Source organism: Hemibagrus wyckioides, linkage group LG11 (assembly GCF_019097595.1).
Source record: "Hemibagrus wyckioides isolate EC202008001 linkage group LG11, SWU_Hwy_1.0, whole genome shotgun sequence".
Classification (NCBI taxonomy): domain Eukaryota; kingdom Metazoa; phylum Chordata; class Actinopteri; order Siluriformes; family Bagridae; genus Hemibagrus; species Hemibagrus wyckioides.
The window spans coordinates 378,724-402,185 of NC_080720.1; the positions used below are offsets into that span (position 1 = coordinate 378,724).

At 45.3% G+C, this 23,462-nt stretch overlaps 2 protein-coding genes and 1 long non-coding RNA gene across 4 annotated transcripts in view; 1 reads left to right on the top strand and 2 right to left on the bottom strand.

Annotated features, from left to right (window-relative positions):
* LOC131361688 (uncharacterized) overlaps nucleotides 1-196 on the bottom strand; it is a 997-nt gene extending 801 nt beyond the window's left edge. Inside the window, exon 1 of the long non-coding RNA XR_009206067.1 lies at nucleotides 1-196. This exon is cut by the window's left edge and continues 77 nt beyond it. This is a non-coding gene — a long non-coding RNA (uncharacterized LOC131361688).
* atf1 (activating transcription factor 1) overlaps nucleotides 1-20,161 on the top strand; it is a 20,903-nt gene extending 742 nt beyond the window's left edge. The window contains exons 2-8 of one of the 2 annotated variants that reach the window (XM_058403146.1): nucleotides 1,321-1,424; nucleotides 1,516-1,635; nucleotides 3,609-3,706; nucleotides 4,301-4,434; nucleotides 4,606-4,782; nucleotides 18,884-19,031; nucleotides 19,614-20,161. In XM_058403146.1, the coding sequence (XP_058259129.1) occupies nucleotides 1,326-1,424; nucleotides 1,516-1,635; nucleotides 3,609-3,706; nucleotides 4,301-4,434; nucleotides 4,606-4,782; nucleotides 18,884-19,031; nucleotides 19,614-19,758 (921 nt within the window). In that variant the 5' untranslated portion in view covers nucleotides 1,321-1,325 and the 3' untranslated portion in view covers nucleotides 19,759-20,161. The remainder of the gene's footprint in view (nucleotides 1-1,320; nucleotides 1,425-1,515; nucleotides 1,636-3,608; nucleotides 3,707-4,300; nucleotides 4,435-4,605; nucleotides 4,783-18,883; nucleotides 19,032-19,613) is intronic. The other variant, XM_058403145.1, reaches the window with a different exon arrangement.
* A 1,065-nt stretch (nucleotides 20,162-21,226) lies between these two features.
* Nucleotides 21,227-22,927, bottom strand: LOC131361687 (N6-adenosine-methyltransferase TMT1A-like). Its single transcript, XM_058403147.1, has 3 exons — nucleotides 22,348-22,927; nucleotides 21,809-21,894; nucleotides 21,227-21,562 (listed from the first exon to the last, which is right to left on the bottom strand). The coding sequence occupies exons 1-3, from the start codon at nucleotides 22,840-22,842 to the stop codon at nucleotides 21,415-21,417; spliced, it is 729 nt and encodes a 242-aa protein (XP_058259130.1). The 5' UTR covers nucleotides 22,843-22,927; the 3' UTR covers nucleotides 21,227-21,414.
* Between the last annotated feature and the right edge of the window lie 535 nt (nucleotides 22,928-23,462).

Consider the following 23,462-nt stretch of genomic DNA (forward strand, 5'->3'; position numbering starts at 1 on the left):
TGTTGTAGCTAGCCGAATTAGCTTTGATTTAACGGATTTAATAACCGGCTGTGTTCCTAATCACGCGCACTATTTCTTCCACACTACCTAGGGCATGTACGATTTTTAATTCATGTCCTGTATTCACATCTGTCTAGTGCACCTATTAGGAGTAATGAGTGATTTGGGATGGAGCCAGACTGACTAACTGAATAAACCCAAGCGCCTCAGGATTTATAATAGTTTAGCGATGAGATTTTTTTTTAAAATAAAGAACCAGTTTAATTATTTATTTAATGTACATGGTTACAATATTAGAAATGTATATAGTTATAAAATCGTGTATTTGTTCATTTTTCTTTTTAATTATTTTCCCCCCTGAACTTCCCATCTAAACTATCGATCTAAAATCTTGTTTTGTATCACGTTAATAATTTCTCTTTAAATCGTCTGCTTCTTCTTTTTTAAGGTTTTATCTATTCATAAATTCCAGTCTGTTTGAATATGAACATGATCCATGTAGTGTATTATGTATATGTTCACTGTGTAGAGTATAAATTAATTAATTTTATAATCCGAACTAAAAGTGAAGCTGGTGTCAAAAATTAGCTCATGATCTTCAGGACAGTAAATATAAATATATCTAGAACACAATAGAAAAGTAGTTATTAAAAATGTTCTTGATTTAATTTGACATTTTTATGTGCTCGTGTTCGTCCAATTAAATGCAGTAGGATACAGATGCCCCGCCTCTGGGGGGTGAACCTGCCCCGCCCCTTGGGGGGTGAACTTGCACAGTTTAAAAAGAGAATCAATTTCTCTTTAAATTCGTAAAGTCTGACATGTATAGAATTAACACCACACTGTAGACCTGTCCTTTTTAAACCGTGTGTGTGTGTGTGTGTGTGTGTGTGTGTGCTGCGTGACTCAAAACATGAGTGTGTGTGTGTGTGTGTGGAGCTGATTCAGTGCTGCAGGGGTGAAGTGGAAACACTGATGACTGTATTCAACAGCTGTGTGTCTCTCTCTCTCTCTCTCTCTCTCTCTCTCTCTCTTTTACACACACACTCTCACACACGCACACTTGCACTAATTACTGCAGCTTATGGAACATGTTTGCACTTGTGTAAAGTACTTACTGGTTCCTTTTTACATAAAATTACATTCAGATTTGAATTATTCAGCGGATTAATTTACATACATTTGAATGTTAACAAGATAAAACATTTATGAATGTTTTAGGGTTATTAAAGGAGGAAAAAAATATGCTGTTGAATAAAATCACACAGTGTACAGTACAGTACTGTTGAATGGTGGGTGTGTGTGTGTGTGTGTGCGCAGTGGAAATGGAGGAGGTTCACCAGAGTGGTAGTAACGGCACCGAGTCACAACCTGTCACCATCCCGACCACCATCACAGCCTCTCAGTTATCACAGATCACTCAGGTACACCATGATCGAGTGTGTGTGTGTGTGTGTGTGTGAGAGATTAGTCTGTGACGTGTGTGTGAGACATAACTGTGTGTGTGTGGTATAGATGACTCTGGGAGGGTCTCCTGTAGCTGTGGTGCAGCTCCCCGGAGGTCAGATCCAGGTGCAGGGGGTCATCCAGTCGGCTCAGTCTTCAGTGATACAGTCTCCACCAGCACAAGTACAGGTAACACACAAACACATTCACATATGTGTTAAATTCTGACAGATTGCTGTAGTATAAGATGAAACACTTGGATGCAAGCTGTTAACCAGTATTATGGCGGGAACAGTTGCTTGCTGTAAAGCTGATAAGTTATCTACTGTGTGTGTGTGTGATGTCATGCTATGTTGTGGGCAGTGTTGGGGAGTAAATAGTTACATGTAACGGCGTTACGTACCTTAATTACAAAATAAATGTAACAGTAACTCGTTACAGTTACTTAGAAAAATATGTAATTAAAATTACAGTTACTTATGAAAATGTTAAAGACTACAAATAGTTACATCTGAATATTTTCTTTAAAAAACATAATATTTATGTTGAATAAATATTAATTTGTTGTTTGAGTTTGTTAAAGCGGTGCTATTCTGATGATTTTGATTGGTTCTCTGGTTTGAATTTGCGGAGCGTCTGCCAATTACGTTAATCCACATTGCCGCGGAAAGCTTTAGGCCAATACACTGTCTGAGAGTTACCACCATGACGAGTGATAAAAATGTATTTCAGTCCTGGAAATTTAAAAATAATTTCATCCTAAAATCCAATAAGGGGCAAATATAACAGTTCAGGGGGAAATTAGTTCCCCAGCTGTTAAAATGCTTTCAGCATCAAAGGCTTCAATGTTGAACCTGAGGAAGCATCTGCAGGTATGGAACCTTGCCTTTCTTTATTTTATTTTATTGATTTACTGAAGCTGCTCTGTGGAAAGAAAATCCACTAAAACGCGCCTGCGCATTCATTGAGCCCACAGTGTACTCAAGACCTGTATTCATAACATTCACAACAAATTAGCTATTCTGCTAGCCATGGGCGTCGCTAGGCCATTTTATAGCCCCCCTAAAATTCTGCGATTCTCCATAAACTGTACACGAATAAGTGACCTCCTCAGTCCACTTTACATTTCATATGAAAACGGCGGCAGATTTCGGCTCCTCCCCCTCTTTCAGCGCGTTCTTAAATCCGCAAACCGCGGAGTCACAGAGCGAGGATCAGAGGACAGGTTTGTGTGTGTGAGTGTGTGTGTGTGTGTGTGTGTGTGATCAGGAAGACTCGTATTTGGCTTGTTCAGTACTCAGATGTTATACACATCTGTGAAATACAGTGGAATGCTGCATTAAGTTTACCATCCTACCCTGTTAGTCAAACCTTTATTTTATTTTATTTTACTTATTTATTTATTTATTTTATTTATTTATACCCTCATTGGGGGCGGAGCCCCCCTTAAATGAAAATCCTAAAATTGTCCCTGCTGCTAGCTCCCTTTACCAGGCACACTTCTATTTATGAACCCTTTGACAGTAAATATATATCTCACACTTTTCCTCCTTGTAAATGTGTTGGTGTCAGATCTAATATAACTTAGTTATTTTAGCACTGTAGTGTACATTATGATGACTCTTTACAGATTGTTTTTTTCCCAAGGCATTGTTACTTGCCAGTGTGTCCTGTCATAGCTATGCAAAGATTTGATTCCTAAAACAGTATTAAACAGGTTTTGTTCTGAAGTCTGGTTTTGTGGCTGGGCTTAAAATTAAATTAATATAATCTTAATTCAAGTGATGAAAGATTTAAAATTCTAACAGTAAACAGAGTTGAGTTCTACTGTAAGGTTAACCCTGCCTGGGATAAATGTTTGGAAATGATTTAGTTGAAAATATCCATTAGAAACTTAAAAGTAATCAAAAATTAATCAAATGTAATCAGTTACTTTACTTTTATAAACTAATTGAAAAGTTACACGACTTATTACATTTTAAACAGGGGAACCTGTAATCTGGAACCGATTACATTTCCAAAGTAACCTACCCAACACTGGTTGTACCCAGCATGTTGATGAGCCAAATGAGTCAATACTCACAATTCTTATGTTGAAAAAGCATTTAGGTTTATATATATATATATATAATATATGTGTGTGTATGTGTGTTCTTTCATAGGGTCAGGTGTCAGACAGTGAAGATTCTCAGGATTCGACCGACAGTGGAGCTTCAAACCAGAAGACACGAGAGCTGCTGGCCAGACGCCCGTCTTACAGGTACGACACAAACAGGTGACACATTAACACTGGAGAACACTATTATGAGTTATCATACCAAAAGAGTCTTCTCTTTTTAATGAAATAAACCAAACAACATGTGAATCTCGCTGATGCCATCTAACCCCCTAAAAGCCCCGCCCCCTTCCCCCTCTCATATTAGTAATGTTTCTTTCGACTTGATATTTTCCTGAATGAAAGGTGATGTGGCATCCTCGCTTTATTTAAACATTAAACACATATATATCGAACGTTACACTCATCTCTCTCCATCGGTCAGTCTCACAGAAGGGGCAGAGAGACGTGTGAGACGTGGGCTTCTGTAACGATGACTTTATCTCAGTGAACTTTAACCGGTCTTGTGAGCCAATAGACAATATGAATGCCGGACTGTGGTGTGTGTGTGTGAGTGAGTGTGTGTGTGTGAAACATTATGGAGGAACTGTTTATCAGTTCACTGCACACTGAAGTTTATCCTCTCTGTTTCCTTACCGTTGATGTATATCTGAAAGGTCCACTCACGCAGGGTGTTTGTGGTGAAATTCTGTTGTGTAAAGTTGTGAATTACACATTTGGCTGTTAATTGTGTTATAGGAAGATTTTAAACGACCTCTCAGCAGAGGAAGTAGCAACACGTAATGAAGGAGAGGAGGAGACCTCTGCGTCGTCCACCATGACCACCGTGTCTCTGTCCACGCCCATCTATCAGACCAGCAGTGGACAGTACAGTATGTCTCCATGTGCTCACTGAAACGCTCATTTACTCACATGTGTGCTAACAGTTTAAATGAATGGGAGTTTGCTTTGGATATCAGCTTAAAGCTGCTGCTCCAGGTGTTACAGATGTGCACTGTGTGATGCGTTTGGATGTGTCTGACTAACCATGTTGTTGTTAACAGTCGCGATAGCGTCAAACGGCTCCCTGCAGTTAGCCGGCGCGGGTTCAGAGGGTGTTCAGGGCCTGCAGACGCTCACCATGACCAACTCAAACCCGAGCCAGCCCACTATACTGCAGTATGCTCAGACCGCAGATGGACAGCAGATCCTCCTACCCAGCAATCAGGTGGTGCTGCAAGGTCAGTGTTAGCATGAACATCTTATGTGATGTGATGAGTCTGGGTTGATGAATGTGGTGTGTTGGTGGTGTGATGAGTGTGATGAATATGATGAGTATGATGAGTGTGGTGTGATGTGATGAGTGTAATGTGTGTGATGAGTGTAATGTGTGTGGTGTGATGAGTGTGGTGTGATGTGTGTGATGAGTGTGGTGTGATGAGTGTGGTGTGATGTGTGTGGTGTGATGTGTGTGATGAGTGTGGTGTGATGAGTGTGGTGTGTGGTGTGATGAGTGTGGTGTGATGAGTGTGGTGTGATGAGTGTGGTGTGATGTGTGTGGTGTAATGTGTGTGATGAGTGATGTGTGTGATGAGTGATGTGTGTGATGAGTGATGAGTGTGGTGTGATGAGTGTGGTGTGATGAGTGTGGTGTGATGAGTGTGGTGTGATGTGTGTGATGAGTGTGGTGTGATGTGTGTGATGAGTGTGGTGTGATGAGTGTGGTGTGATGAGTGTGGTGTGATGAGTGTGGTGTGATGAGTGTGGTGTGATGAGTGTGGTGTGATGTGTGTGGTGTGATGTGTGTGATGAGTGTGGTGTGATGTGTGTGATGAGTGTGGTGTGATGAGTGTGGTGTGATGAGTGTGGTGTGATGAGTGTGGTGTGATGTGTGTGGTGTGATGAGTGTGGTGTGATGTGATGAGTGTGGTGTGATGAGTGTGGTGTGATGTGTGTGATGTGATGAGTGTGGTGTGATGTGTGTGATGAGTGTGGTGTGATGTGTGTGATGAGTGTGGTGTGATGAGTGTGGTGTGATGAGTGTGGTGTGATGAGTGTGGTGTGATGTGTGTGGTGTGATGTGTGTGGTGTGATGTGTGTGATGTGATGAGTGTGGTGTGATGTGATGAGTGTGGTGTGATGAGTGTGGTGTGATGAGTGTGGTGTGATGAGTGTGGTGTGATGTGTGTGATGAGTGTGGTGTGATGAGTGTGGTGTGATGAGTGTGGTGTGATGTGTGGTGTGATGTGTGTGGTGTCATGAGTGTGGTGTGATGTGTGTGGTGTGATGAGTGTGGTGTGGTGTGTGATGAGTGATGTGTGTGATGAGTGATGAGTGTGGTGTGATGAGTGTGGTGTGATGAGTGATGAGTGTGGTGTGATGAGTGTGGTGTGATGAGTGTGGTGTGATGTGTGTGATGTGATGAGTGTGGTGTGATGAGTGTGGTGTGGTGTGATGAGTGTGGTGTGATGTGTGTGATGAGTGTGGTGTGATGTGTGTGATGAGTGTGGTGTGATGTGTGTGATGAGTGTGGTGTGATGTGTGTGATGAGTGTGGTGTGATGAGTGTGGTGTGATGAGTGTGGTGTGATGTGTGTGATGAGTGTGGTGTGATGTGTGTGATGAGTGTGGTGTGATGTGTGTGATGAGTGTGGTGTGATGAGTGTGGTGTGATGAGTGTGGTGTGATGAGTGTGGTGTGATGAGTGTGGTGTGATGAGTGTGGTGTGATGTGTGTGAAGTGTGTGATGAGTGTGGTGTGATGTGGTGTGATGAGTGTGGTGTGATGTGATGTGTGGTGTGTGTGGTGTGATGAGTGTGGTGTGATGAGTGTGGTGTGATGAGTGTGGTGTGATGAGTGTGGTGTGATGTGTGTGATGAGTGTGGTGTGATGAGTGTGATGTGTGTGATGAGTGTGGTGTGATGTGTGTGATGAGTGTGGTGTGATGAGTGTGGTGTGATGAGTGTGGTGTGATGTGTGTGATGAGTGTGGTGTGATGTGTGTGATGAGTGTGGTGTGATGAGTGTGGTGTGATGAGTGTGGTGTGATGTGTGTGATGAGTGTGGTGTGATGTGTGTGATGAGTGTGGTGTGATGAGTGTGGTGTGATGAGTGTGGTGTGATGAGTGTGGTGTGATGTGTGTGATGAGTGTGGTGTGATGAGTGTGGTGTGATGAGTGTGGTGTGATGAGTGTGGTGTGATGAGTGTGGTGTGATGAGTGTGGTGTGATGAGTGTGGTGTGATGTGTGTGATGAGTGTGGTGTGATGAGTGTGGTGAGTGTGATGTGTATGATGAGTGTGGTGTGATGAGTGTGGTGAGTGTGATGTGTATGATGAGTGTGGTGTGATGTGTGTGATGAGTGTGGTGTGATGAGTGTGGTGTGATGAGTGTGGTGTGATGAGTGTGGTGTGATGAGTGTGGTGTGATGAGTGTGGTGTGTGTGGTGTGATGAGTGTGGTGTGATGAGTGTGGTGTGATGAGTGTGGTGTGATGAGTGTGGTGTGATGTGTGTGATGAGTGTGGTGTGATGTGTGTGATGAGTGTGGTGTGATGAGTGTGGTGTGATGAGTGTGGTGTGATGTGTGTGATGAGTGTGGTGTGATGAGTGTGGTGTGATGAGTGTGGTGTGATGTGTGTGATGAGTGTGGTGTGATGTGTGTGGTGTGATGTGTGTGATGAGTGTGGTGTGATGAGTGTGGTGTGATGAGTGTGGTGTGATGTGTGTGATGAGTGTGGTGTGATGAGTGTGGTGTGATGTGTGTGATGAGTGTGGTGTGATGTGTGTGATGAGTGTGGTGTGATGAGTGTGGTGTGATGAGTGTGGTGTGATGAGTGTGGTGTGATGTGTGTGATGAGTGTGGTGTGATGTGTGTGATGAGTGTGGTGTGATGAGTGTGGTGTGATGAGTGTGGTGTGATGAGTGTGGTGTGATGTGTGTGATGAGTGTGGTGTGATGAGTGTGGTGTGATGTGTGTGATGAGTGTGGTGTGATGAGTGTGGTGTGATGAGTGTGGTGTGATGAGTGTGGTGTGATGTGTGTGGTGTGATGTGTGTGGTGTGATGAGTGTGGTGTGATGAGTGTGGTGTGATGTGTGTGGTGTGATGAGTGTGGTGTGATGAGTGTGGTGTGATGTGTGTGATGAGTGTGGTGTGATGAGTGTGGTGTGATGAGTGTGGTGTGATGAGTGTGATGAGTGTGGTGTGATGTGTGTGATGAGTGTGGTGTGATGTGTGTGGTGTGATGTGTGTGATGAGTGATGTGTGTGGTGTGATGAGTGTGGTGTGATGTGTGTGATGAGTGTGGTGTGATGTGTGTGGTGTGATGAGTGTGGTGTGATGAGTGTGGTGTGATGAGTGTGGTGTGATGTGTGTGATGAGTGTGGTGTGATGTGTGTGATGAGTGTGGTGTGATGAGTGTGGTGTGATGAGTGTGGTGTGATGTGTGTGATGAGTGTGGTGTGATGTGTGTGATGAGTGTGGTGTGATGTGTGTGATGAGTGTGGTGTGATGAGTGTGGTGTGATGTGTGTGATGAGTGTGGTGTGATGTGTGTGATGAGTGTGGTGTGATGAGTGTGGTGTGATGAGTGTGGTGTGATGTGTGTGATGAGTGTGGTGTGATGTGTGTGATGAGTGTGGTGTGATGAGTGTGGTGTGATGAGTGTGGTGTGATGTGTGTGATGAGTGTGGTGTGATGTGTGTGGTGTGATGTGTGTGATGAGTGTGGTGTGATGAGTGTGGTGTGATGAGTGTGGTGTGATGAGTGTGGTGTGATGTGTGTGATGTGTGTGATGAGTGTGGTGTGATGAGTGTGGTGTGATGAGTGTGGTGTGATGTGTGTGGTGTGATGAGTGTGGTGTGATGTGTGTGATGAGTGTGGTGTGATGAGTGTGGTGTGATGAGTGTGATGAGTGTGGTGTGATGTGTGTGATGAGTGTGGTGTGATGTGTGTGGTGTGATGTGTGTGATGAGTGATGTGTGTGGTGTGATGAGTGTGGTGTGATGTGTGTGATGAGTGTGGTGTGATGAGTGTGGTGTGATGTGTGTGGTGTGATGAGTGTGGTGTGATGAGTGTGGTGTGATGAGTGTGGTGTGATGTGTGTGATGAGTGTGGTGTGATGTGTGTGATGAGTGTGGTGTGATGAGTGTGGTGTGATGAGTGTGGTGTGATGTGTGTGATGAGTGTGGTGTGATGTGTGTGATGAGTGTGGTGTGATGAGTGTGGTGTGATGAGTGTGGTGTGTGTGGTGTGATGAGTGTGGTGTGATGAGTGTGGTGTGATGTGTGTGGTGTGATGTGTGTGATGAGTGTGGTGTGATGTGTGTGATGAGTGTGGTGTGATGAGTGTGGTGTGATGAGTGTGGTGAGTGTGATGTGTATGATGAGTGTGGTGTGATGTGTGTGAAGTGTGTGATGAGTGTGGTGTGATGTGGTGTGATGAGTGTGGTGTGATGTGTGTGGTGAGATGAGTGTGGTGTGTGTGGTGTGATGAGTGTGGTGTGGTGTGTGTGGTGTGATGAGTGTGGTGTGATGAGTGTGGTGTGATGAGTGTGGTGTGATGAGTGTGGTGTGATGTGTGTGATGAGTGTGGTGTGATGAGTGTGATGAGTGTGGTGTGATGTGTGTGATGAGTGTGGTGTGATGAGTGTGGTGTGATGTGTGTGATGAGTGTGGTGTGATGTGTGTGATGAGTGTGGTGTGATGAGTGTGGTGTGATGAGTGTGGTGTGATGAGTGTGGTGTGATGAGTGTGGTGTGATGTGTGTGATGAGTGTGGTGTGATGTGTGTGATGAGTGTGGTGTGATGAGTGTGGTGTGATGAGTGTGGTGTGATGAGTGTGGTGTGATGAGTGTGGTGTGATGTGTGTGATGAGTGTGGTGTGATGTGTGTGATGAGTGTGGTGTGATGAGTGTGGTGTGATAAGTGTGGTGTGATGTGTGTGATGAGTGTGGTGTGATGTGTGTGGTGTGATGTGTGTGATGAGTGTGGTGTGATGAGTGTGGTGTGATGAGTGTGGTGTGATGTGTGTGGTGTGATGTGTGTGATGAGTGTGGTGTGATGAGTGTGGTGTGATGTGTGTGGTGTGATGTGTGTGATGAGTGTGGTGTGATGAGTGTGGTGTGATGAGTGTGGTGTGATGAGTGTGGTGTGATGAGTGTGGTGTGATGAGTGTGGTGTGATGAGTGTGGTGTGATGAGTGTGGTGTGATGAGTGTGGTGTGATGTGTGTGATGAGTGTGGTGTGATGAGTGTGGTGTGATGAGTGTGATGAGTGTGGTGTGATGTGTGTGATGAGTGTGGTGTGATGTGTGTGGTGTGATGTGTGTGATGAGTGATGTGTGTGGTGTGATGAGTGTGGTGTGATGTGTGTGATGAGTGTGGTGTGATGTGTGTGGTGTGATGTGTGTGGTGTGATGAGTGTGGTGTGATGAGTGTGGTGTGATGTGTGTGATGAGTGTGGTGTGATGTGTGTGATGAGTGTGGTGTGGTGTGATGAGTGTGGTGTGATGTGTGTGGTGTGATGAGTGTGGTGTGATGAGTGTGGTGTGATGTGTGTGATGAGTGATGTGTGTGATGAGTGATGTGTGTGGTGTGATGAGTGTGGTGTGATGTGTGTGATGAGTGATGTGTGTGATGAGTGATGTGTGTGATGAGTGTGGTGTGATGTGATGAGTGTGGTGTGGTGTGATGAGTGTGGTGTGGTGTGATGAGTGTGGTGTGATGTGTGTGGTGTGATGAGTGTGGTGTGATGAGTGTGGTGTGATGTGTGTGGTGTGATGAGTGTGGTGTGATGAGTGTGGTGTGATGTGTGTGATGAGTGATGTGTGTGATGAGTGATGTGTGTGGTGTGATGAGTGTGGTGTGATGAGTGTGGTGTGATGTGTGTGATGAGTGTGGTGTGATGAGTGTGGTGTGATGAGTGTGGTGTGATGTGATGAGTGTGGTGTGGTGTGATGAGTGTGGTGTGATGTGATGAGTGTGGTGTGATGAGTGTGGTGTGGTGTGATGAGTGTGGTGTGGTGTGATGAGTGTGGTGTGATGTGATGAGTGTGATGTGATGAGTGTGGTGTGATGAGTGTGGTGTGATGAGTGTGGTGTGGTGTGATGAGTGTGGTGTGATGTGATGAGTGTGGTGTGATGTGATGAGTGTGGTGTGATGTGATGAGTGTGGTGTGATGTGTGTGGTGTGATGTGTGTGGTGTGATGTGTGTGGTGTGATGTGTGTGGTGTGATGTGTGTGGTGTGATGTGATGAGTGTGGTGTGATGTGATGTGATGAGTGTGGTATGATGTGATGAGTGTGATGTGATGTGATCAGTGTGATGTGATGTGATGAGTGTGGTGTGATGTGATGAGTGTGGTGTGATGTGATGAGTGTGGTGTGATGTGTGTGGTGTGATGTGTGTGGTGTGATGTGTGTGGTGTGATGTGATGAGTGTGGTGTGATGTGATGTGATGAGTGTGGTATGATGTGATGAGTGTGATGTGATCAGTGTGATGTGATGTGATGAGTGTGGTGTGATGAGTGTGATGTGTGTGGTGTGATGTGATGAGTGATGTGTGGTGTGATGTGTGTGGTGTGATGAGTGTGGTGTGGTGAGTGTGATGTGATGTGATGAGTGTGGTGTGTGTGGTGTGATGAGTGTGGTGTGTGTGGTGTGATGAGTGTGGTGTGATGTGATGTGATGAGTGTGGTGTGATGTGATGTGATGTGATCAGTGTGATGTGATGTGATGAGTGTGGTGTGATGAGTGTGGTGTGATGTGTGTGATGAGTGTGGTGTGATGAGTGTGGTGTGATGTGATGAGTGTGGTGTGATGAGTGTGGTGTGATGTGATGAGTGTGGTGTGATGTGTGTGGTGTGATGTGTGTGGTGTGATGTGTGTGGTGTGATGAGTGTGGTGTGATGTGTGTGATGAGTGTGGTGTGATGAGTGTGGTGTGATGAGTGTGGTGTGATGTGATGAGTGTGGTGTGGTGTGATGAGTGTGGTGTGATGAGTGTGGTGTGGTGTGATGAGTGTGGTGTGGTGTGATGAGTGTGGTGTGGTGTGATGAGTGTGGTGTGATGTGATGAGTGTGATGTGATGAGTGTGGTGTGATGAGTGTGGTGTGATGAGTGTGGTGTGATGTGATGAGTGTGGTGTGATGTGATGAGTGTGGTGTGATGAGTGTGGTGTGATGTGTGTGGTGTGATGTGTGTGGTGTGATGTGTGTGGTGTGATGTGTGTGGTGTGATGTGATGAGTGTGGTGTGATGTGATGTGATGAGTGTGGTATGATGTGATGAGTGTGATGTGATGTGATCAGTGTGATGTGATGTGATGAGTGTGGTGTGATGAGTGTGGTGTGGTGTGATGAGTGTGGTGTGATGTGTGTGGTGTGATGTGTGTGGTGTGATGTGTGTGGTGTGATGAGTGTGGTGTGATGTGTGTGATGAGTGTGGTGTGATGAGTGTGGTGTGATGAGTGATGTGTGATGTGATGAGTGTGGTGTGATGTGTGTGGTGTGATGAGTGTGGTGTGGTGAGTGTGATGTGATGTGATGAGTGTGGTGTGTGTGGTGTGATGAGTGTGGTGTGATGTGATGTGATGAGTGTGGTGTGATGTGATGTGATGAGTGTGATGTGATGTGATGTGATCAGTGTGATGTGATGTGATGAGTGTGGTGTGATGAGTGTGGTGTGATGTGATGTGATGAGTGTGATGAGTGTGGTGTGATGAGTGTGGTGTGATGTGATGTGTGGTGTGATGAGTGTGGTGTGATGTGATGTGATGAGTGTGATGTGATGTGATGAGTGTGGTGTGATGAGTGTGGTGTGATGTGATGAGTGTGGTGTGATGAGTGTGATGTGATGAGTGTGGTGTGTGTGGTGTGATGAGTGTGGTGTGATGAGTGTGATGTGTGTGATGAGTGTGGTGTGTGTGGTGTGATGTGATGAGTGTGGTGTGATGAGTGTGGTGTGTGTGATGAGTGTGGTGTGATGTGATGAGTGTGGTGTGTGTGGTGTGATGTGATGAGTGTGATGTGATGTGTGGTGTGGTGTGATGAGTGTGGTGTGTGTGATGTGATGGGTGTGGTGTGTGTGGTGTGATGTGATGAGTGTGGTGTGATGTGATGTGTGGTGTGGTGTGATGTGTGTGGTGTGATGAGTGTGGTGTGATGAGTGTGGTGTGGTGTGTGTGGTGTGATGAGTGTGGTGTGATGAGTGTGGTGTGATGAGTGTGGTGTGATGTGTGTGATGAGTGTGGTGTGATGAGTGTGATGTGTGTGATGAGTGTGGTGTGATGTGTGTGATGAGTGTGGTGTGATGAGTGTGGTGTGATGTGTGTGATGAGTGTGGTGTGATGTGTGTGATGAGTGTGGTGTGATGTGTGTGATGAGTGTGGTGTGATGTGTGGTGTGATGTGTGGTGTGATGAGTGTGGTGTGTGTGGTGTGATGAGTGTGGTGTGATGAGTGTGGTGTGATGTGTGTGATGAGTGTGGTGTGATGTGTGTGATGAGTGTGGTGTGATGAGTGTGGTGTGATGAGTGTGGTGAGTGTGATGTGTATGATGAGTGTGGTGTGATGTGTGTGATGAGTGTGGTGTGTGTGGTGTGATGTGATGTGTGGTGTGGTGTGATGTGATGTGTGGTGTGGTGTGATGAGTGTGGTGTGATGAGTGTGGTGTGTGTGATGAGTGTGGTGTGATGTGATGAGTGTGGTGTGTGTGGTGTGATGTGATGAGTGTGGTGTGATGTGATGTGTGGTGTGGTGTGATGAGTGTGGTGTGTGTGATGTGATGAGTGTGGTGTGTGTGGTGTGATGTGATGAGTGTGGTGTGATGTGATGTGTGGTGTGGTGTGGTGTGTGTGGTGTGATGAGTGTGGTGTGATGAGTGTGGTGTGATGAGTGTGGTGTGATGAGTGTGATGAGTGTGGTGTGATGTGTGTGATGAGTGTGGTGTGATGTGTGTGATGAGTGTGGTGTGATGTGTGTGATGAGTGTGGTGTGATGTGTGTGATGAGTGTGGTGTGATGAGTGTGGTGTGATGTGTGTGATGAGTGTGGTGTGATGTGTGTGATGAGTGTGGTGTGATGAGTGTGGTGTGATGAGTGTGGTGTGATGAGTGTGGTGTGATGAGTGTGGTGTGATGTGTGTGATGAGTGTGGTGTGATGTGTGTGATGAGTGTGGTGTGATGAGTGTGGTGTGATGTGTGTGATGAGTGTGGTGTGATGTGTGTGATGAGTGTGGTGTGATGAGTGTGGTGTGATGTGTGTGGTGTGATGTGTGTGGTGTGATGAGTGTGGTGTGATGAGTGTGGTGTGATGTGTGTGATGAGTGTGGTGTGATGAGTGTGGTGTGATGAGTGTGGTGTGATGTGTGTGATGAGTGTGGTGTGATGTGTGTGATGAGTGTGGTGTGATGAGTGTGGTGTGATGTGTGTGGTGTGATGTGTGTGATGAGTGTGGTGTGATGAGTGTGGTGTGATGTGTGATGAGTGTGGTGTGATGTGTGTGGTGTGATGAGTGTGGTGTGATGAGTGTGGTGTGATGAGTGTGGTGTGATGAGTGTGGTGTGCTGTGTGTGATGAGTGTGGTGTGATGTGTGTGATGAGTGTGGTGTGATGTGTGTGGTGTGATGTGTGTGGTGTGATGAGTGTGGTGTGATGTGTGTGGTGTGATGTGTGTGGTGTGATGAGTGTGGTGTGATGTGTGTGATGAGTGTGGTGTGATGTGTGTGATGAGTGTGGTGTGATGAGTGTGGTGTGATGAGTGTGGTGTGATGTGTGTGGTGTGATGAGTGTGGTGTGATGAGTGTGGTGTGATGTGTGTGATGAGTGTGGTGTGATGAGTGTGGTGTGATGAGTGTGATGAGTGTGGTGTGATGTGTGTGATGAGTGTGGTGTGATGTGTGTGGTGTGATGTGTGTGATGAGTGATGTGTGTGGTGTGATGAGTGTGGTGTGATGTGTGTGATGAGTGTGGTGTGATGTGTGTGATGAGTGTGGTGTGATGTGTGTGGTGTGATGAGTGTGGTGTGATGAGTGTGGTGTGATGAGTGTGGTGTGATGTGTGTGATGAGTGTGGTGTGATGTGTGTGATGAGTGTGGTGTGATGAGTGTGGTGTGATGAGTGTGGTGTGATGAGTGTGGTGTGATGTGTGTGGTGTGATGAGTGTGGTGTGATGTGTGTGATGAGTGATGTGTGTGGTGTGATGAGTGTGGTGTGATGTGTGTGATGAGTGTGGTGTGATGTGTGTGATGAGTGTGGTGTGATGAGTGTGGTGTGATGTGTGTGGTGTGATGTGTGTGGTGTGATGAGTGTGGTGTGATGTGTGTGATGAGTGTGGTGTGATGAGTGTGGTGTGATGAGTGTGATGAGTGTGGTGTGATGTGTGTGATGAGTGTGGTGTGATGTGTGTGATGAGTGATGTGTGTGGTGTGATGAGTGTGGTGTGATGTGTGTGATGAGTGTGGTGTGATGAGTGTGGTGTGATGTGTGTGGTGTGATGAGTGTGGTGTGATGAGTGTGGTGTGATGAGTGTGGTGTGATGTGTGTGATGAGTGTGGTGTGATGTGTGTGATGAGTGTGGTGTGATGTGTGTGATGAGTGTGGTGTGATGAGTGTGGTGTGGTGTGATGAGTGTGGTGTGATGTGTGTGGTGTGATGAGTGTGGTGTGATGAGTGTGGTGTGATGTGTGTGGTGTGATGTGTGTGGTGTGATGTGTGTGGTGTGATGTGTGTGATGAGTGATGTGTGTGATGAGTGATGTGTGTGATGAGTGTGGTGTGATGTGATGAGTGTGGTGTGGTGTGATGAGTGTGGTGTGATGTGTGTGATGAGTGATGTGTGTGATGAGTGTGGTGTGATGTGATGAGTGTGGTGTGATGAGTGTGGTGTGGTGTGATGAGTGTGGTGTGGTGTGATGAGTGTGGTGTGATGAGTGTGGTGTGATGTGTGTGGTGTGATGAGTGTGGTGTGATGTGTGTGGTGTGATGAGTGTGGTGTGATGAGTGTGGTGTGATGAGTGTGGTGTGATGAGTGTGGTGTGATGTGTGTGATGAGTGATGTGTGTGGTGTGATGAGTGTGGTGTGATGTGTGTGATGAGTGTGGTGTGATGTGTGTGATGAGTGTGGTGTGATGAGTGTGGTGTGATGTGTGTGGTGTGATGTGTGTGGTGTGATGAGTGTGGTGTGATGTGTGTGATGAGTGTGGTGTGATGAGTGTGGTGTGATGAGTGTGATGAGTGTGGTGTGATGTGTGTGATGAGTGTGGTGTGATGTGTGTGATGAGTGATGTGTGTGGTGTGATGAGTGTGGTGTGATGTGTGTGATGAGTGTGGTGTGATGAGTGTGGTGTGATGTGTGTGGTGTGATGAGTGTGGTGTGATGAGTGTGGTGTGATGAGTGTGGTGTGATGAGTGTGGTGTGATGTGTGTGATGAGTGTGGTGTGATGTGTGTGATGAGTGTGGTGTGATGAGTGTGGTGTGGTGTGATGAGTGTGGTGTGGTGTGATGAGTGTGGTGTGATGAGTGTGGTGTGATGAGTGTGGTGTGATGTGTGTGGTGTGATGTGTGTGGTGTGATGTGTGTGGTGTGATGTGTGTGATGAGTGATGTGTGTGATGAGTGATGTGTGTGATGAGTGTGGTGTGATGTGATGAGTGTGGTGTGGTGTGATGAGTGTGGTGTGATGTGTGTGATGAGTGATGTGTGTGATGAGTGTGGTGTGATGTGATGAGTGTGGTGTGATGAGTGTGGTGTGGTGTGATGAGTGTGGTGTGGTGTGATGAGTGTGGTGTGATGTGTGTGGTGTGATGAGTGTGGTGTGATGTGTGTGGTGTGATGAGTGTGGTGTGATGAGTGTGGTGTGATGAGTGTGGTGTGATGTGTGTGATGAGTGATGTGTGTGATGAGTGATGTGTGTGATGAGTGATGTGTGTGGTGTGATGAGTGTGGTGTGATGAGTGTGGTGTGATGTGTGTGATGAGTGTGGTGTGATGAGTGTGGTGTGATGAGTGTGGTGTGATGAGTGTGGTGTGATGAGTGTGGTGTGATGAGTGTGGTGTGATGTGTGTGGTGTGATGTGTGTGGTGTGATGTGTGTGATGAGTGTGGTGTGATGAGTGTGGTGTGATGTGATGAGTGTGGTGTGATGTGATGAGTGTGGTGTGATGTGATGAGTGTGGTGTGATGAGTGTGGTGTGATGAGTGTGGTGTGATGAGTGTGGTGTGATGAGTGTGGTGTGATGTGATGAGTGTGGTGTGATGAGTGTGGTGTGATGTGATGAGTGTGGTATGATGTGATGAGTGTGGTGTGATGAGTGTGATGTGATGTGATCAGTGTGATGTGATGTGATGAGTGTGGTGTGATGAGTGTGATGTGTGTGGTGTGATGTGATGAGTGATGTGTGATGTGATGTTATGAGTGTGGTGTGATGTGTGTGGTGTGATGAGTGTGGTGTGGTGAGTGTGATGTGATGTGATGAGTGTGGTGTGTGTGGTGTGATGAGTGTGGTGTGTGTGGTGTGATGAGTGTGGTGTGATGTGATGTGATGTGATCAGTGTGATGTGATGTGATGAGTGTGGTGTGATGAGTGTGGTGTGATGTGATGTGATGAGTGTGATGAGTGTGGTGTGATGAGTGTGGTGTGATGTGATGAGTGTGATGTGATGTGATGTGTGGTGTGATGTGATGTGATGAGTGTGATGTGATGAGTGTGATGTGATGTGATGAGTGTGATGTGATGAGTGTGGTGTGATGAGTGTGATGTGATGTGATGAGTGTGATGTGTGTGATGAGTGTGGTGTGTGTGGTGTGATGTGATGAGTGTGGTGTGATGTGATGTGTGGTGTGGTGTGATGTGATGTGTGGTGTGGTGTGATGAGTGTGGTGTGATGAGTGTGGTGTGTGTGATGAGTGTGGTGTGTGTGGTGTGATGTGATGAGTGTGGTGTGATGTGATGTGTGGTGTGGTGTGATGAGTGTGGTGTGTGTGATGTGGTGTGATGTGATGAGTGTGGTGTGATGAGTGTGGTGTGATGTGATGTGATGTGATGAGTGTGGTGTGTGTGGTGTGATGTGATGAGTGTGGTGTGATGTGATGTGATGTGATGAGTGTGGTGTGTGTGGTGTGATGAGTGTGGTGTGATGTGGTGTGATGAGTGTGGTGTGTGTGATGTGATGTGTGGTGTGTGTGATGTGATGTGTGTGATGAGTGTGGTGTGATGAGTATAATGTATGTGATGAGTGTGGTGTGTGTGATGTGGTGTGATGTGGTGTGATGTGATGTGATGAGTGTGGTGTGATGTGATGTGATGAGTGTGGTGTGTGTGATGTGATGTGTGGTGTGATTGTGGTGTGTGTGATGTGATGAGTGTTGTGTGATGTGTTGTGTGATGAGTGTGGTGTGTGTGATGTGGTGTGATGAGTGTGATGAGTGTGGTGTGATGAGTGTGGTGTATGTGATGTGATGTGATGAGTGTGGTGTGTGTGATGTGGTGTGATGAGTGTGGTGTGTGTGATGTGATGTGTGGTGTGATTGTGGTGTGTGTGATGTGATGAGTGTTGTGTGATGAGTGTTGTGTGATGAGTGTTGTGTGATGAGTGTGGTGTGTGTGATGTGATGAGTGTGGTGTGTGTGATGTGATGAGTGTGGTGTATGTGATGTGATGTGGTGTGATGAGTGTGGTGTGATGTGTGGTGTGTGTGATGAGTGTGGTGTGTGTGATGTGATGTGGTGTGATGAGTGTGATGTGGTGTGATGAGTGTGGTGTGTGTGATGAGTGTGATGAGTGTGGTGTGATGAGTGTGGTGTGTGTGATGTGATGTGATGAGTGTGGTGTGTGTGATGTGATGAGTGTGGTGTGTGTGATGAGTGTGGTGTGTGTTGTGTGATGAGTGTTGTGTGATGAGTGTGGTGTGTGATGAGTGTGATGTGATGTGATGAGTGTGGTGTGATGAGTGTGATGTGATGTGATGTGATGAGTGTGATGTGATGTGATGAGTGTGATGTGATGAGTGTGATGTGATGTGATGTGGTGTGTGTGATGTGATGAGTGTGGTGTGTGTGATGTGTTGTGTGATGAGTGTGGTGTGTGTGATGTGATGTGTTGTGTGATGAGTGTGGTGTGATGAGTGGTGTGTGATGAGTGTGGTGTGATGAGTGGTGTGTGATGAGTGTGGTGTGTGATGAGTGGTGTGTGTGATGAGTGTGGTGTGTGATGAGTGGTGTGTGTGATGAGTGTGGTGTGTGATGAGTGGTGTGTGTGATGAGTGGTGTGTGTGATGAGTGTGGTGTGTGATGAGTGTGGTGTGTGGTGTGTGATGAGTGGTGTGTGTGATAATGTGTGTAAATGTGTATACAGGAGCAGGAGGTGAGATGCAGGCGTACCAGATTCGCTCGTCATCGTCAGCGCTGCCTCAGACAGTGGTCATGACCTCACCGGTCATCAGTTCTCAGGGAAAGAGCGATGACCCTCAGATGAAACGAGAGATTCGTCTCGCCAAAAACAGGTCTGTCTCCTTGACTTCTAAAATATCACATACTTAAAAATTACAGAAATTTTTCTGACCAAATCTGAACACAAAGGGCATTTCATAATAAAAAAGATCAAATCCTCAAACTGTCCTTCTCATGGGATTAGTGTTTCTGATTTCTCTGTGTGTGTGTGTTCAGTAATTAAGTTGGAGGAGTGTGTGTGTGTGTGTGTGTGTGTGTGTGTGTGTGTGTGGTGTTCCATGTTGTAAATGTCTGGGTTTGGGGTTGAGAGTAAAGTGTGTGTGTGTTTCTATATTCTGAATAAAGAAAGCTAGACCAGAGCTTTTACCACAGATCTATCTATCTATCTATCTATCTATCTATCTATCTATCTATCTATCTATCTATCTATCTATCTATCTATCTATCTATCTATCTATCTATCTATCTATCTATCTATCTATCTATCTAAAAACTTTTTCATGGTCTTGTATTATAGACTGAAAAGGAGGCAGGATTTATTCTGTGTTTCTGAAAACTTCACCAGACCTCTTATCTGTTTACTTTGAACAATGAGTAACATGTTTACACGCCACTGACTGACCGTGTGTGTGTAGGGAGGCAGCTCGAGAGTGTCGCAGGAAAAAGAAGGAGTACGTGAAGTGCCTGGAGAACCGCGTGGCCGTACTGGAGAACCAGAACAAAACGCTGATCGAGGAGCTGAAGACGTTAAAGGACCTGTACTGTGTCAAAACGGGCTAACGGTTAGCGCTCGGATAAATGGACAGTACCGCAGCTCTGCCTACACACACACACACACACACACACACACACACACACAGGGAATGCCAGTTTTTATATTCCTTTTTAACTAACAGCTTAGGAAGCGCAGGTCACACACAGAGTTTATGGAGAATAATGATGATATTTTTCCTTTAGCTATTTTTAATAAGAGATGAGCAGATGTGTATATATTTGTGTATGTGTCCCGGGGGTGTGTCCTTGCCCCACCCACATGGGGAATATCCTCTTCATCAGCAAGACGTGTGTTTTATTAGGGAATGTGTTTTTTTTTGTTTGTTTTTTTTCCCTCCCAGAAGTGCTTAAATAAAATGAAAGGTGAGAATAGTTCATACAGGTGAATAAACTCCGCCCCCTTTCTCTCTCTCTCTTTCATATCTCATGCTTTCTTGTACATTGTGACGTCATTCATGATTGTGTACTCTTTTTTGTTTGTTTGTTTGTTTGTTTTGACCAATTGTCACCTCTAGAGGTTTTTTTTAACTCTTCAAGCCCAGTTCTTACACACTGTTAATGAAGAATCTTTTTTTCATGTCTGAGGGAACGCTCCTTGAGCCAGACGTGTCTACAATCATCATGTGCTTTGACTAAACAACCAGCCAGATCTCCTGGAGAAATAAATAAATAAATAAAAAAAAATAAGTGAATATTGTTGAAGCTGTTAGGGTTCAGGTCAGTTAGGGGTCAGCCAGGGAGCATGCTTGCACTGCAACATGCAGGTGACCTTTATTAATAAATTACAGAATATTAAGAGATCAAATGCTTTTTTTTTTATAAGTAAACCTAAATAAACATTTTTTTCCATCTTTACACTCTGTTTTTTTTAATGATTTTTAATAAATAAATAATTATACAGCAGGAAATAATGTACACAATAAAAAAAACCCTGCAGTCATGTGATTGATGATTAGCTTAGCGCTGTGTGTTCTGCTAGTGTTTAGTGAAGATTAACATTAACACACACTCTGGTACTTTATTACACTCTGATGTTGAATTCTGGATTCTGATTGGTTGATTCAATTCCTGACAGTAGTGCAGCTTTATATGAAGGTACACGTTTAATGCCTTATCGTTTCTATAGCAACGGCCCCTTCACTGTGGATACTCCTTTATATGGTGTGGGTGTAAGGAGTCTCTGGTGTCAGTGCTGTGTATCGGGGTGTGTGTGTGATGTGGTGAAGGAGTCTCCAGTGTCAGTGCAGTGTATCTGTGTTAGTGTGTGTGTGCGATCGTAATTTGTAATAAACAGATAAGCTGACAGTGACAGCTCCGGGACACTAGATGGCAGTAAAGCTTTGTAATCACACATCCGAGAAAATGTATCTTTTGTCTTTATATGTAAACTTTCTCAAACCTTTTCATTAAGTTTACACTGAATCACATGACACTTCATCCCTGATGTGAAGTTATCAAACAGTGATGGAGAAAATATTGTACAAAGATATTTATTAATATTAAAATTATTTGGTAGGTGTAGGTTAGAGAAAAGTAAATCTAATTTAAAACTGTGTTGGACTCTGCCCACTGAGCAACAATCAACAAAATGGGTGGAGCTTGAGCTGTTTTTCATCATGTGGATGAAGCTACCAATGATGCCAAGAAGCTGTGTGTGTGTGGTTATTTCACAGCATATCCCATGATGTGTGGCTTAATGAGAGCAGAAATAGGAGCCTGGATGTGACGGAGCTGCAGCTCGGAGAACCCGGCTTGTTCCATGTTCAGCCAGGTCGCACGGTTCATCTCACAGCCGTCTCCGCAATAGTACCTGTAACACACAGGAACGTCATACAGCTGAAGAACACACTACTAACACAGAGTTCTCACTTTTATTATCTTTAAAACAACACCTTCTTCACACCTCAGCAGCTCGTTCATGGAAAAGTTCAAGTGGAGAAATATTTGATCAACTCGCACAAGAATCTCTAAAATGACTTGCTGCTTGCATATATCAATACTGTGGTTAGAATTGGTGCTTAAAATACTGGCAATTGTGTGTGTGTGTGTTCAATACCAGAAAGGCTGAAGAACATGCTGAAAAAAGTAGGTCCAGCTGGATTCTTCAGCCACCACGTGCTCCATAAAGAAAAAGGCTCCACCCTGCAGACCAGGAGTGTTTAAATAAGGTGAGTTATAACTGTTTAGTATCACCTCCTGTGTGTGTGTGTGTGTGTGTGTGTGTGCGCGTGTGTGCGCGCACACACACATGATCAGTGAGAAATTCCACAAAATTTAATTTCAGGAGATAAAACCTGAGTCCTTTAATGATTAACCCTGTGAGGGACACTGAGGAACCTCATAACTGTGTGTCAGAAATTCCTGAGAGGACTGGAGAGAAAGTAAAGGTCATGTCATATATTTTTCATCTGATACTTCAGTTAATCTCTGAAAGTAATACATTTAGTAATAAACCAGCAGCAGCACCACCAAGAGGAAGGGGAGTGTCATGGGTCAGTGTTTTTAGAAATGTCCATTACTTTAAACTCTGAAGGTTACAGAACTCCAGTATTCCTCTTTCAGAACCCATCAGGATCAGGAAGTACTCTTAGTTACCTCTCTGAGTATCCTCTTGACCTCCTGCAGCACCTTGTCTGGGTTCTGAACGGTACACAGAACCAGCGTGCACACCACCACATCCAGAGAACCGTCCTCTACCTGCCGCAGGTCCTCAGCAGGCGCCACCATGAACCTGTCATAGTTCAGGTGTTCGCTGATCTTCATGCTCTTCTGCAGGTACTGCTCGAAGTGCGGGTTCGGGTCTGTGCACGTGATCTTGCAGCCTGCTGGATAGTGCTCGAAGTTGGCTCCGCTCCCGCATCCGATCTCCAACACGCGCAGAGGCCCGCGAGGCGGACTGAACCGAGCCAGGCCGCGGAACAGCTCGCGCTTCTGCTCCTTCATCTTCACGTTGTAGTTAGCGGAGATCTTGTACATGAGGAAGGGGAAAAAGCGCTTGTAGAGTTTGTAGAGCCCGACCACCTCCGCGATCACCAACGGAAGCGTCACGAGCTGCACCAAGAGAGTACACGCGCGCATCAACAACGCCATGTCGTCTCCCTCCACCGGAAACCGGACTGCGCTCTGTGTCACGGAGAACAGCCAGCCGAGGCGGAGCGCAGGACGGAAATGAAACCTGGAGGAATTACACTTAGATAACCAACAAGAGACACGTCACTGGAGCTCATGAATATTCATTATCCAGAACTCGAGGACTGTGTGTGATTGGCTGAAGAATGAAACTTAATATTCATCTCTGCCCTCAGGTCAACTCTACAAATCTATCACAGAAAAAAAGATACTTAGATTAGATAATAAATCAGACTAAAGTTCGGTTTAATGACCGATTACAATCGTGTTTTTAAAAGCTTTAATAATTTACTTAAATAATTCATTTATTAATATGTACAACTATGTTATTAAAGAAATTTTCTATTGTTCGTCGTTCATGTGATTGATGATTAGTTTAGCGCCATTATGGGGCTCAAAAAGCTTTTCTGAATGCCCTCTTAGTGCCTGGTTTCGTTCTGCTAAATGACAGACAATTGCAATTATTCTGCTTAAAACAGCCTTCCACTCTGTGTTTGAAGAGCATGCAGTTCCTGACTCTTGCTGTTAAGTTTTTCCTGATTTCAGTCGGGTTCGAGTTCTCTCCAGGTTTGTATAATTGT